This window comes from Pogoniulus pusillus, chromosome 33 (assembly GCF_015220805.1).
Source record: "Pogoniulus pusillus isolate bPogPus1 chromosome 33, bPogPus1.pri, whole genome shotgun sequence".
Classification (NCBI taxonomy): Eukaryota; Metazoa; Chordata; class Aves; order Piciformes; family Lybiidae; genus Pogoniulus; species Pogoniulus pusillus.
In genome coordinates this window covers 13,445,008-13,458,834 of record NC_087296.1, presented here as the reverse complement: position 1 = coordinate 13,458,834, position 13,827 = coordinate 13,445,008, and the positions used below count along the sequence as shown (strand labels likewise).

The window sequence follows — 13,827 nt, the reverse complement described above, 5'->3', positions numbered from 1 at the left end:
TGGTAATAAGGTCTCCCTTCAGCCTTCTCTTCACCAGGCTGAGCAAACCCAGCTCTCCCACAGGTCTCTCCCAAGCCAACCAACCAGACCATGGCACTAAGTGCCCCAGCCAGGCTTGGCTGCAACACCTCCAGCCACAGAGACTCCACCACCTCCCTGGGCAGCCCATTCCAATGCCAATCACTCTCTCTGACAACAACTTCCTAACAACATCCACCCTCAACCAGCCCTGGCACAGCTTGAGGCTGTGTCCCCTTCTTCTGGTGCTGGTTGCCTGGCAGCAGAGCCCAACCCCACCTGGCTACAGCCTCCCTGCAGGCAGCTGCAGACAGCAATGAGCTCTGCCCTGAGCCTCCTCTGCTGCAGGCTGCACACCCCCAGCTCCCTCAGCCTCTCCTCATAGGGCTGTGCTCCAGGCCCCTCCCCAGCCTTGCTGCCCTTCTCCAAACACCTTCCAGCACCTCAACATCTCTCTGCAATGCAGGAGCCCAGAACTGGACACAGCACTCAAGGGGTGGCCTGAGCAGTGCTGAGCACAGGGGCAGAAGAACCTCCCTTGTCCTGCTGCCCACACTGCTCCTGAGCCAGCCCAGGATGCCATTGGCTCTGCTGCCCACCTGGGCACTGCTGCCTCCTCTGCAGCTCCTCTCTACCACCACCCCCAGCTCCCTCTCTGCCTGTTTCTTCAGGCTTCTGTCTGAGTGAGATCAGGTGTGGAAAATTTTCTTCTGAGACAAGCACTCAGCCCTGGATGACATCTGCCAGTGGTGTGCATCCATTGTCTGCTTCCCATGGAGAGGAAGCCAGGTGGAAAGCTGCAGCTGTACTTCCTACCAGTACAGACACCAGGCAGATCTCCACTGTGTTCATTGTGATGTCAAAATATTTACTGCAGCTGCTTTGTTTCCACAATTACTAATAACCAGCTATGTTTGCTGTAGATCTCCACTGGTCTGTTGCTCTGCTGCTGGTTTTCTCCTTTTCCCTTTTGCTTTTCTCCCCAAATCATTTCATGATAAACTAACTTCAGATCCAACAGTTTTCCTTTGGGTGAGAAGAACATCAAAAGGGCAGAGTAGGTTTTGATTCATCTTACAGACACTCAGTGATTGAGTTACCAGAAAATTGTCCCACTGAAGAGTCACAGAATGTCAGGGGCTGGAAGGGACCTCCAGAGCTCAGCCAGGCCAACCCCTGCCAGAGCAGTAGCACCCAGAGCAGATCACACAGAACACATCCAGGCAGCTCTGGAATGTCTCCAGAGAGGGAGACTCCACAGCCCCCCTGGGCAGCCTGTGCCAGGCTCTGTCACCCTCACAGGGACAGAATTCCTCCTCATGTTTCCATGGAACTTCCTCTGCCTCAGCTTCCACCACTGCCCCTTGTGCTGTCCCTGGCATCACCCAGCAGAGCTGGCTCCAGCCTCTGGCACTCACCTGCACATCTTTATAAGCATGACTGAGGACACCTCTCAGTCTCCCTCTCTCCAGGCTACAGAGCCCCAGCTCCCTCAGGCTCTCCCCACAAGGAAGATGCTTCACTCCATCATTTTTGTGGCTCTGTGCTGGACTCTCTCATGCAGTTCCCTGAGGTGCTTCTTGAACGGGGGGCCCCAGAACTGGACACAATCCTCCAGCTGTGGCCTCAGCAAGGCAGTGTAGAGGTGCAGGAGAACCTCCATGGCATTCCTCCTCCCTAATGACTTTTTCCCTTTGCCTTGGTGGCAAGTGTGCACATACAGATTCTGTTTCCCTTCATTAACAGAAGCTCTTTCCATAGACTGCCACACTGAGCTTTTCTAACATTGCTCTGACTCCCATCCTGCCCTTTTCCTGTCCCAGCTGAAAAGCTTCCATTCATCTTGTCACAGTTTCTTAGTTTTCTGCTGTTTGGCTTTTTTACCCCAGAGCCATTTAGCTGCACAGCCTTGTGCAGTGAAAGCAGAAGCAATCAGTGCTGCAAACCTTGTCCTCTCCCCAGCATTCTCTGTGTTGAGGCTACGTGAGAGATGTTTGTGCACACTCAGGTGTCTGTGTTTCTGCTGGTGGGGATTCAAAGTGAGTCCAATACCAAAGAGATTCTTCAGAATCAGCTCAAAAGCCTCAATTCTAATTACAGCTGGACAATGGAGAATTAAAGATTAATGAATTTAGCAGGAGGAGAGCATTGCTGACTGCTTCTCCTAATGCTTTGCAAAATGCCCCCAGCACAAGAAGGACTTGGAAGTGTTGGAGCCAGTCCAGAGGAGGCCACCAAGATGCTGAGAGGGCTGCAGCAGCTCTGCTCTGAGCACAGGCTGAGAGAGTTGGGGCTGTGCAGCCTGGAGAAGAGAAGGCTTCCAGGAGAGCTTGAAGTGGCTTTTAAGTATCTGAAGGGGGCTGCAGGAGGGCTGGGGAGGGACTATTGACAAGGTCTGGTAATGACAGGAGGAGGAAGAATGGGATTGAAGTGGCAGAGGGGAGATTGAAAGTGGATGTTAGGAAAGGGTTCTTGGCAGTGAGGGTGGTGAGAGACTGGCACAGGTTGAGGGTGGTGAGACACTGGCACAGGTTGGGGGTAGTGAGACACTGGCACAGCCTGAGGGTGGTGAGACACTGGCACAGGTTGCCCAGGAAGGTTGTGGAGCACAGAAGCACAGAAGCACAGAAGATCTTTGATCACATTGGGTACTTCTGTGCTCCACAACCTCCCTGGAGGTGCTGAGGACCAGGCTGGATGAGTCCTTGAGCAACCTGTTCTAGTGGGAGGTGTCCCTGCCTATGGCAGGAGGGTGGAACTGGCTGAGCTTTGAGGTCCCTTCCAATCTAAACCATTCTATGGCTGTGTGATTCTACGCCTCAGCCTGTACCTGGGGCTAAACTCCTGCAGTTGCTCTACCACCTGAAGACCTCTGCCCAGTAGAGAAAGGGAATGTGGAAAGGGAAAGGAAAGGAAACCCAGGGGTTGAAATGGGAACAGATTTAATGAAACAGCAAAATTGATTTCTGTGAAGGAAGGCTGAGAGCCCTGAGGCTGTTCAGGCTGCAGAAGAGAAGGCTGAGAGAGGATCTGATCAGTGTCTATAAACATCTGATTGGTGGGTGTCAAGAAGCAGGGGGCAGGCTCCTAGCAGGAGTGTCCTGTGAGAGGATAAGGGGCAATGGATGCAAACTGGAACCCAGAGTTTCAATCTCAACATGAGGAGAAATTTCTTTGCTGTGAGGGTGCTGGAGGCCTGCAGCAGGCTGCCCAGAGAGGTTGTGGAGTCTCCTTCTCTGGAAACTTTCAAGACCCACCTGGATGTGTTCCTGCCTGCCCTGCCCTGGGTGAGCCTGCTCTGGCAGGGCACTTGGACTCGATGGTCTCTGGAGATCCCTTCCAACTGCTCCCATTTTGTGACTCTTTGATCCTGTGACTCTGTCCCAGCAAAACCAGGACAGCAGTTGGACATTCTCCTCTCACTTCCAGTTATTCAGTTCCCTGTATGGTTTCAGGAATGCCACTTCCCAGAGCATAATGTGTGCCAGTAAAACAGTAAAGCCCAGGAGTTTAAGAACTTTAATTGAAGATGCTCAGAGGGCTGCAGCAGCTCTGCTATGAGGATGGCTACAAGAGTTGGGGCTCTTCACCTTTGAGAGGAGGAGGCTTTGAAGAGACCTTGGAGTGGCCTTCCAGTGTTTGAAGTGGGCTCTAGGAGGGCTGGGGAGGGACTATTGAACTTCTTTAACTTCTGGAGGTGTTTCAGGCCAGGCTGGCTGAGGCTGTGGGCAGCCTGCTCTAGGGTAGGGTGTCCCTGGGGCATGGCAGGGGGGTTGGAACTGGCTGCTCCTTGTGGTCCCTTGCAACCCTGACTGATTCTGTGATTCTATGATTCTGTGATTCCAAGTTATACTCTAGAGAGAACAGACAGCCTTGAGCTCTGTGGTAAAGGGTTGGACTTGATGATCTGTGAGGTCTCTTCCAACCCTGATGATACTATGATACTACTATGATACTAAATCCACTTCAGGAGAAGTGGGGCCACAGTCATCCCTACATGGTGCCAGAACAAATGCTGTTAGACTCCTTCTTCCCTTCCTTCAGAAGGAGGGCAGGGGACAGGATGAAAAGAGAAGATGCAGACTGAGCTAGTTGAGAATGCCTCTGCTGACTGCAGAGGGGTTGGACCAGATGACCTTTGAAGGTCCCTTCCAGCTCAGACCACTCTGTGATTCTCTGACAGAGAAGGAGACTATCAGAGCTTAAGGAACTCTAAACTGCTGAAGTGCAATTGCTTTGCAGAGAAATCAGCTACACAGGTTGTTACTCTTTGTCTTGCATGCTATGAGGAGCACCTTATGAGACCTTATTAAGCTCCAAAGAGTGCCAACCAATTCCATTTTCTTCATTAAAAAATACCTGGAAAGGAACACTTGGACACAGAACTGATCCTCCACAGCCTTGGGCAATTAAGATAAAATTCTAAGTTCAGAGCTCTCTGGCAGAGCATTAACTCTGAGCCCACCTGACACCTGCAAGCCACAGAAAATACCCCAGCACTGTGAGAAAATAATAATCTAGCAGAGCAGGAAAAGAAATCACAGCAAAACTCACACAAACACACTCCTGGTACAAGTATCTTAGCGATGCCAGGGGTGCTGGTGTCATGGGTTGTGTTTGCTCCTGCTGCTGCCTCCTGATCTGGGAAGATGAAGTCTCCCTTGAAGACAAGGGAGGTTCTTCTGCTGCTGTGCTCAGCACTACACAGGCCACACCTGGAGTGCTGTGTCCAGTTCTGGGCTCCTCCATTGCACAGAGATGTTGAGGTGCTGGAAGGTGTCCAGAGAAGGGCAGCAAGGCTGGGGAGGGGCCTGGAGCACAGCCCTGTGAGGAGAGGCTGAGGGAGCTGGGGGTGTGCAGCCTGCAGCAGAGGAGGCTCAGGGCAGAGCTCATTGCTGCCTGCAGCTGCCTGCAGGGAGGCTGTAGCCAGGTGGGGTTGGGCTCTGCTGCCAGGCAAGCAGCAACAGAACAAGGGGACAGAGCCTCAAGCTGTGCCAGGGGAGGTCTAGGCTGGATGTTAGGAGGAAGTTGTTGGCAGAGAAAGTGATTGGCATTGGAATGGGCTGCCCAGGGAGGTGCTGGAGTCGCTGTGCCTGGAGGTGCTCAAGCCTGGCTGGGGCACTTAGTGCCATGGTCTGGTTGATTGGCCAGGGCTGGGTGCTAGGTTGGGCTGGCTGAGCCTGGAGCTCTCTTCCAACCTGCTTGATTCTATGATTCTGTAAGTCCTGGGAAACATCAAGCCTACATATTACTACTCCTCCTCAGAGAGAACACCATACTTAAATCAACCTGGTTGATTCTATGATTCTGTGATTTGAGATAGCATGAGTACAGGACTGTTCTCTTTGGCAGTCTAAGCCTTTCTGGTTTGCTTCTGGAAGAGCACTGTGGAATCATAGCTTTGTTTGGGTTGGAGAAGCCCTCTAAGATCATCGAGCCCAGTCTTTAACCCAACACCACCATGGCCACTAAACCATGCTCCAAAGAATGACTAAAACATGGAACACATTAATATTGCACCATCTTTTAGGTTGTCCTTTAAAGTTTCTCTCCTATTTTCATTGCATTCTACTATTTTCATCATAGAATTGTTTGGGTTCAAAAGATCTCCTAGATCATTGAGTCCTTACCATCCCAACTAGCAACCCAACACCACCATGGCCACTAAACAAGCTAATGTTTGCCTCAGTCCTACAGAAATCTTCCATTATCCATTTAAATATGCTCAGGTTATGCTGCTTGTCCTTCATGAGCATCAACTCCTGGCCTCCATCAGTGGTTGATGATGCAAAAGGCCAAATCCCAAATGACTCTGAATGTGGCTGGTTGATTTAAGTAATAATGAAAATAAAATCATACAACAGTTTTGGGTGGAAAAGGCCTCCAAGATCATCAAATCCAACCATCAACCCAGCACCTCCATGGTCACTAAACCAGAGAATCATAGAATGGTTTAGGTTGGAAGGGACCTCAAGGATCATCCAGTTTCAATGCCCTGACATAGGCAGGGAGACCTCCCACTAGAATAGGTTGATAAAGACCTCATTCAGCCTGGCCTTGAACACCTCCAGAGAGGGAGCAGCCACAACCTCCCTGGGCAACCTGTGCCAGTGTCTCACCACCCTCACTGCAAAGAACTTCTTCCTAACATCCAATTTCAATCTCCCCTCTGCCACTTCAAACCCATTCCTCCTCATCCTGGCATTACATGACCCTGTCAATAATCCATCCCCAGCCTTCTTGTTGCCCCCTGCAGATACTGGAAGGCCACTCCAAGGTCTCCTCCAAGCCTTCTCCTCTCAAAGGTGAAGAGTCCCAACTCTTTCAGCCTGTCCTCATAGCAGAGCTTCTGCAGCCTATGAACATCTTTGTGGGCTCCTCTGGACTGGCTCCAACAGGTTGATGTCCTTCTTGTGTTGGTAGCTCCAGAACTGCAGACAGTACTCCCAAAGTGCCATGGCCACAGGTTTCTGGAACACCTCCAGGCATGGGGACTGTTTTGGTTAGAAAAGTCCTCCAAGATCATTGGAATGGGCTGCCCAGGGAGGTGGTGGAGTCACTGTCCCTGGAGGTCTTCAAGAAAAGACTGGATGAGGCACTTGGTGCCATGGCCTAGATGACTGGATAGGGCTGGGTGCTAGGTTGGACTGGCTGAGCTTGGAGGTCTCTTCCAACCTGGCTGATTCTATGATTCTAAGATCATCAAATCCAACCATCAACCCAGCACCACCATGGTCAGTAAACCATATCTCAAAATGCCACGGCCACAGGTTTCTGGAACACCTCCAGACATGGGGACTGTTTTGGTTAGAAAAGACCTCCAAGATGATCAAATCCAACTTTCAACCCAGCACCACCATGGCCACTAAACCATGTCCCACAGTGCCATGGCCACAGGTTGCTGGAACACCGCCAGGGATGGGGACTCCAGCACCTCCCTGGGCAGCCTGTGCCAAGCCCTGACCACTCTTGCACCAAAAACATTTTTCCTCCTCTCCAACCTAGCCCTCCCCTGGCACAATTTCAGGCCATTTCCTCTCCTTCTATCACCTAGGGAGCAGAGCCCAACCCCTTACCTCGCTCACACTCAGCATCTTTGCACGTCAACACCGCACAATAAACCAAAACTCATTTTCCAAAGGAGCTGCCCCCCAAAGGCCAAACATTATCTAAATGAAGACAATGCAATTATTTTCCTGTTTGTTGCCCATGAAATGAGGATGGCTAAAAGCACTCCATGAGCCATCATAATTACCAGTAACAGCACACAAACTAATGCACTCCTCCAATTTGCAGTCCATTACTTGCGGATCCGCCGCTCGTTATCCTTACCTCACAAAAAGAAGTTAAGCAGAGAGTTTTTTTTTTTCTCCTACTTGAAGCAAGGATTTAGCAACACAAACACAGCAATTACTGAATCTCCTCGAAACCAAAGGTATTGCTTTTAAAGGAGGCCTCAAAGGTTATCTGCTGACCTTCAGCGTTCAAAGTGACTCGACTGCGACGCCTGACGCTGGCTGGAGGTGTTCCATGTTTCACTGGCTGCTTTCATACAGCCCAGGAGAGAATACACAAACAAACAAACCCTCCTAATGCTCCTCAAAATCCAAGCAACTCTTAATTTTACAGTGAGAGTTCTTTAGAGTGAGGGTGGTGAGATACTGGCACAGGTTGCACCAGGGAGATCGTGGAGCACAGAAAGATCACATTCGGTGCTTCTGTGCTCCACGACCTCCCTGGAGGTGTTCAAAGTGGTGAAACACCTCCCTGGAGGTGTTCAGGGTGGTGAGACCCTGGCACAAGTTGCACCAGGGAGGTTGTGCAGCACTGGCACAAGGTGCACCAAGATCACATTGGGTGCTTCTGTGCTCCACATCCTCCCTGGAGCAGTTGAGGACCAGGCTGGCTAAGGTCTTGAGTGACTTGTTCTACTGGGAGGTGTCCTTGCCTATGGCAGGGGGTTGGAGCTGGATGAGCTTTGAGGTCCCTTCCAATATAAATCATGTCAGTTCAAGTCACTCTTTGATTCATATTGCATTCTGAGGGAGGAAAAAGCCAACATCATCATACCTGCTCTTCTTAGTTTGGAGAGTTTAGGACTAGTGCCCTAGGCTTGTGTCTTAAGTGTAAATGAGAATCATAGAATCAACCACATTGGAAGAGACTTCCAAGCTCATCCAGTCCAACCTAGCACACAGCCCTGGCCAAACAACTAGACCATGGCACTAAGTGCCCCAGCCAGGCTTGGCTGCAACACCTCCAGCCACAGAGACTCCACCACCTCCCTGGGCAGCCCATTCCAATGCCAATCACTCTCTCTGCCAGGAACTTCCTCCTAACATCCAGCCTAGACCTCCCCTGGCACAGCTTGAGACTGTGTCCCCTTGTTCTGTTGCTGCTTGCCTGGCAGCAGAGCCAAACCCCACCTGGCTACAGCCTCCCTGCAGGCAGATGCAGACAGCAATGAGCTCTGCCCTGAGCTTCCTCTGCTGCAGGCTGCACACCCCCAGCTCCCTCAGCCTCTCCTCACAGGGCTGAGCTCCAGCCCCTCCCCAGCCTTGCTGCTCTTCTCTGGACATAGAGAACAACCCAGAAGTCCTCTCCTCTGGCTCTGTAGCTGCTCACTTATAGGACATTAGCTTCTGGAACAGGTTGCCCAGAGGTGTAGTGGAGGTCCCATCCCCAGAGGCATTCAAGGTCCAATTTGATGTCTCCCTGAGCAACCTGATCCAGTCAGAGATGTCCCTGCCCACAGCAAGGGCGTGCAGAGGCTCACAGGATGTCAGGGGTTGGAAGGGACCTCCATAGGTCATCAATTCCAACCCCCTGCTACAATCTAGCTCAGGGTACACAGCAACACAACCAGACAGGCCTGGAAAGGCTCCAGAGAAGGAGACTCCACAGCCTCCCTGGGCAGCCTGTGCCAGGGCTCTGGGACCCTTCCAATCAACAAGTTCCACCTTGTGTTGAGCTGGAACCGCCTGTGCTGCAGCTTCCATCCATTGTTCCTTGTCCTATCCCAGGGAGCAGTGAGCAGAGCCTGTCCCCCCACCCTGACCTCCAGCTCTCAGCTACTAACAGACACTGCGCAGATCCCCTCTCAGCCTTCTCCTCTGCAGACTAAGCAGCCCCAGGTCCCTCAGCCTCTCCTCACCAGGCAGTACTCCAGTCCCCTCATCATCCTTTCTCCACACCTCCAGCCTAAATTTCCCCTGGTGTAGCTTGCGGCTGTGTCCTCTTATTCTGGTTCTGGCCACCTGAGAGAAGAGAGCAACCTGAGGAGAAAGTTCTTCCCTGAGAGAGTCATTGGACACTGGAATGGGCTGCCCGGGGAGGTGGTGGAGTCGCTGTCCCTGGAGCTGTTCAAGGCAGGACTGGACGTGGCACTTGGTGCCATGGTCTGGCCTTGAGCTCTGTGGTAAAAGGTTGGACTTGATGATCTGTGAGGTCTCTTCCAATCCTAATAATACTGTGACACTGTAACCTCCTCCTGGCCACAACCTCCCCTCAGGTAGTTGCAGACAGCAATAAGGTCTGCCCTGAGCCTCCTCTTCTCCAGGCTAACCAATCCCAGCTCCCTCAGCCTCTCCTCGTAGGGCTGTGCTCAAGGCCTCTCCCCAGCCTCGTCGCCCTTCTCTGGACATGCTCAAGCATCTCAATGTCCCTCCTAAACTGGGGGGCCCAGAACTGAACACAGCACTCAAGGTGTGGTCTGAGCAGTGCAGAGTACAGGGGCAGAATGACCTCCCTGCTCCTGCTGGCCACACCATTCCTGATGCAGGCCAGGATGCCACTGGCTCTCTTGGCCACCTGGGCACACTGCTGGCTCATGTTCAGGTGGGTATCAATCAGCACCCCCAGATCCCTCTCTGTCTGGCTGCTCTCAGCCACTCCAACCCCAGCCTGTATCTCTGCATGGGGTTGTTGTGGCCAAAGTGCAGCACCCTGCACTTGGAGCTATTGAACCCCATCCCCTTGGACTCTGCCCATCTGTCCAGGCGGTCAAGGTCCTGCTGCAGAGCCCTTCTGCCCTCCAACCCAGCCACATCTGCCCCCAGCTTGGTGTCATCTGCACACTTGCTGATGACTGACTCCATGCCCTCATCCAGGTCATCTATGAAGATGTTAAAGAGGATGGGGCCCAGCACTGATCCCTGAGGGACACCACTAGTGACAGCTGCCAGCTGGATGTGGCACCATTCACCACCACTCTCTGGGCTCAGCCCTCCAGCCAGTTCCTAACCCAGCACAGAGTGTTGCCATCCAAGCCATGGGCTGACAGCTCAGCCAGCAGTGTGCTGTGGGGGACAGTGTCAAAGGCCTTGCTGAAGTCCAGATAGAGCACATCCACAGGCCTCCCCACATCCACCAAGCAGTCACCTGATCAGAGAAGGAGATCAGGTTGGAGAGGCAGGATCTGCCCTTCCTAAACCCATGCTGGCTGGACCTGAGCCCTTTGCCATCCCTTAGGTGCACTCTTATCACCCCCAGGATAACCTGCTCCATCAGTTTCCCTGGCACTGAGGTCAGGCTGACAGGTCTGTAGTTCCCAGGTTCCTCCATCCCACCCTTCTTGTGGATGGGGACCACGTTGGCAAATCCCTACTCTGTCTTTGCTGCATATGAACAGCAGAGAAATCCAGAAGTTGGGAAGCTCTGATTTAGCAGACCTGACCTAAACAGCTGCATGAGTAAAATCCCTTCAGGTGCCAAAAGCAAGGATGATAATTTACTTCCAATGCCTGAGAGCTGCTCACATCTCAGCAGCTCACAGGCAGCAAGAGGCACAAATCCCCTGCTGTGAAGGCAAACCAGTTAACAACTCTAACGTTCACAAGACGTTTTCAAAGCCCACAGCTATTTAATGCTCAGGAGCTTGAACTCTAATGTCTGCTAGAAAAGGTTCAGCTGTGCTGGCTGCAAGAGGAATGCACTTGGAATCCTCCAGCATGCACCAGGCCAGCCAGGTGTTGGACAGCTTCTGCAGCAGCAAGGAGGGCTCCAGAGCCAGAAAGCTGACACTGCTTGCAGGACTCAAAGGCTCTGGCAGGCATAGAGACTACTGACCTCCAAGTGCTTCAGTGTCACAGATCCTAGGGAGCTGCCTTTGGGGCCCCTCACGCCAAGAAGGACATTGAGGGGCTGGAGTGTGGCCAGAGAAGGGCAGCAAAGCTGGGGAATGGTGTGGCCAGAAGGCCCAGGAAAGTGCTTGTGACCCTGTGCTCAGCACTGGTGAGGTCAGACCTTGAAATACAGGTACAGATTTGGGGCTCTCACTACAAGGAGGACATTAAGGTGCTGGAGGAGGTCCAGAGAAGAGCAGCAAGGCTGGGGAAGGGTCTGGAGAACAGGGCTGGGGAGGAGCAGCTGAGGGAGCTGGGGGGGTTTAGTCTGGAGAAGAGAAGGCTGAGGGGAGACCTCACTGCTCTCTGCAGCTCCCTGAAAGAAGGTTGCAGTGAGTTTAGGGTTGGTCTCTTCCTCCTGGTATTAGGTGAGAGAAGAAGAGGAAATGGCCTGGAATAGTGCCAGGGGAGGGTTAGGTTGGAGAGGAGAAAACATTTGTTTGCTGCCAGAGTGGTCAGGGTTTGGCACAGGCTGTCCAGGGAGGTGGTGGAGTCCCCATCCCTGGAGGTGTTCAAGCAACCTGTGGCCATGGCACTTGGGGACATGGTTTAGTGGTCATGGTGGTGTTGGGTTGCTGGTTGGACTGGATGACCTCAGAGGGCTTTTCCAACTGGATCAATTCTATGAGCCTATAAACTAACCATCAGAGGTGCATAAACCCCTCACAAGGATGGTTTACTTCTACTGTACTTCAGTATTGTTAGTATGTTTTGTTCATTTAAGTGTATGGTCCTGTGGCACTGCAACAAGAAACAGGCTCTTGGATAGAACCTTTTACTCATATTCATTTCTCTGTTCATTGTTTTTAAAGACCCAAACTGGGAGCAAAAAAAACCAAAACCCCAAACCCCAACACACTGAAAAATATTATCTTTTAAAATAGTTTTAAAGATGATTTCATCAAAACAGATACAAAATCATTATTTTTAATTAAGGTTTGTTAATGAAATCATTATTTTTAATTCAGGAGGTTTAATTAAATCATTACAGGCTCACAGGATGTCAGGGGTTGGAAGGGACTGAAGGAGCTCGTTGAGTCCAACTCCCCTGCCAGAGCAGGACCACACAATCCAGCTCAGGGCACACAGGAGCACATCCAGACAGGCCTGGAAAGGTTCCACAGAAGGAGACTCCACAGCCTCTCTGGGCAGCCTGTGCCAGGGCTCTGGGACCCTTCCAGGCAAGAAGTTCCCCCTTGTGTTGAGCTGGAACCTCCTGTGCTGCAGCTTCCATCCATTGCTCCTTGTCCTATCCCAGGGAGCAGTGAGCAGAGCCTGTCCCCCCCTCCTGACCCCCAGCCCTCAGATAGTTATAGACATTTATGAGATCCCCTCTCAGTCTTCTCTTCTCCAGACTAAGCAGCCCCAGGGCCCTCAGCCTCTCCTCACCAGGCAGTGCTGCAGTCCCCTCATCATCCTCACAGCCCACCCTTGGAGTCTCTGCAGCAGATCCCTGTCCCTCTTCAACTGGGAAGCCCAAAACTGAACACAGTACTCAAGATGAGGTCTCCCCAGGACAGAGTAGAGGGGGAGGAGAACCTGCCTTGACCTGCTGGACACACTCTGCTTAATGCCCCCAGACACTCTGTCAGGATCCCATTGGCCTTCTTGGCCACCAGGACACATTGCTGTGCCACGGATGTGCTCCTCCAGCACTGCCAGCTCCCTCCCCTTGGGGCTGCTCTCCAGCAGTCCCCTCCCAGCCTGGACTTCTAATTATTGCTTTTTCCAGCTAAACCCTTCACTTTAATTCACAGCCCTGGGTTACAACGAATTGGGCAGTCAGGCCTAGCCATGGAAGCAACACAAAGCTCCTTGGAGAAGCTCTCTGTGTCCTCATAACATAAAGACAACATAGAGCAAAGAGGCAACTGAGCAGTGTGAAGGCAGGGAAGCCTCTGCAGAAGCAAAGAAAGAGAAGCCTACCTGTTGGAGGTCCAATGTAATGGTCACATAATGATATTCAATTCCATTCTGGATGCTAGGGCTCTGCCACCAAGTGTTCTTGCCATCAATTGCATTTGTTATTGGATGTCTTTCTGTGGGAACAGCACAAGCACACCGAGAGAGTTGGACACGATTGCATTTGAAGGGGTTTGGATGTAAACTATGGATTTTTCATGCAGTTACAGAGATAATGAGGCAGCAATTGAGAATAAAACACAGGAAATTAATTTCTCTCTCACTGGTTGGGCACAGCCAGGCTTGTTATTGATTAAGGCAGTGGAAGATCTCGCTGCTGAGGCCAGGTTGAGGGAGTAGGAGCTTGGAGGAGAGGAGCCTCAGTGCTGTGCTAAAGATGTGCAGGGCAGTGTTGGGAGGAGGCAGCCAGGCTCTGGATGTGGGTGGTCATGGGCAGCACAAGGGGCACTGGGGGCAAGCTGGAGCAGAGCAGGTGTCAGGGGAACAGGAGGGGAAACTTTGTCAGTGTGAGGGTGCTGGAGCCTGGAGCAGGCTGCCAGAGAGGCTGTGGAGTCTCCTGCTCTGGAGACTTTCAAAGCCCACCTGGATGGGTTGCTGTGTGCCCTGCTCTGGGTCATCCTGCAAGGGCAGGGCAGGGTGGACTGGGTGAGCTTTGAAGTGCTGCTTGGGGTTGTTGTGGCCAAAGTGCAGAACCCTGCCCTTGGCCTTGTTCAATCTCATCCCATTGGTCTCTGCCCACCCATGCAGCCTGGCCAGGTCCCTC

The 13,827-nt window shown here is 52.1% G+C and overlaps 1 protein-coding gene across 1 annotated transcript in view; it reads right to left on the bottom strand.

Annotated features, from left to right (window-relative positions):
• LAMA2 (laminin subunit alpha 2) overlaps positions 1-13,827 on the bottom strand; it is a 554,587-nt gene that overhangs the window by 418,433 nt on the left and 122,327 nt on the right. The window contains exon 3 of the mRNA XM_064170111.1: positions 13,068-13,180. Within this exon, the coding sequence (XP_064026181.1) occupies positions 13,068-13,180 (113 nt within the window). The remainder of the gene's footprint in view (positions 1-13,067; positions 13,181-13,827) is intronic.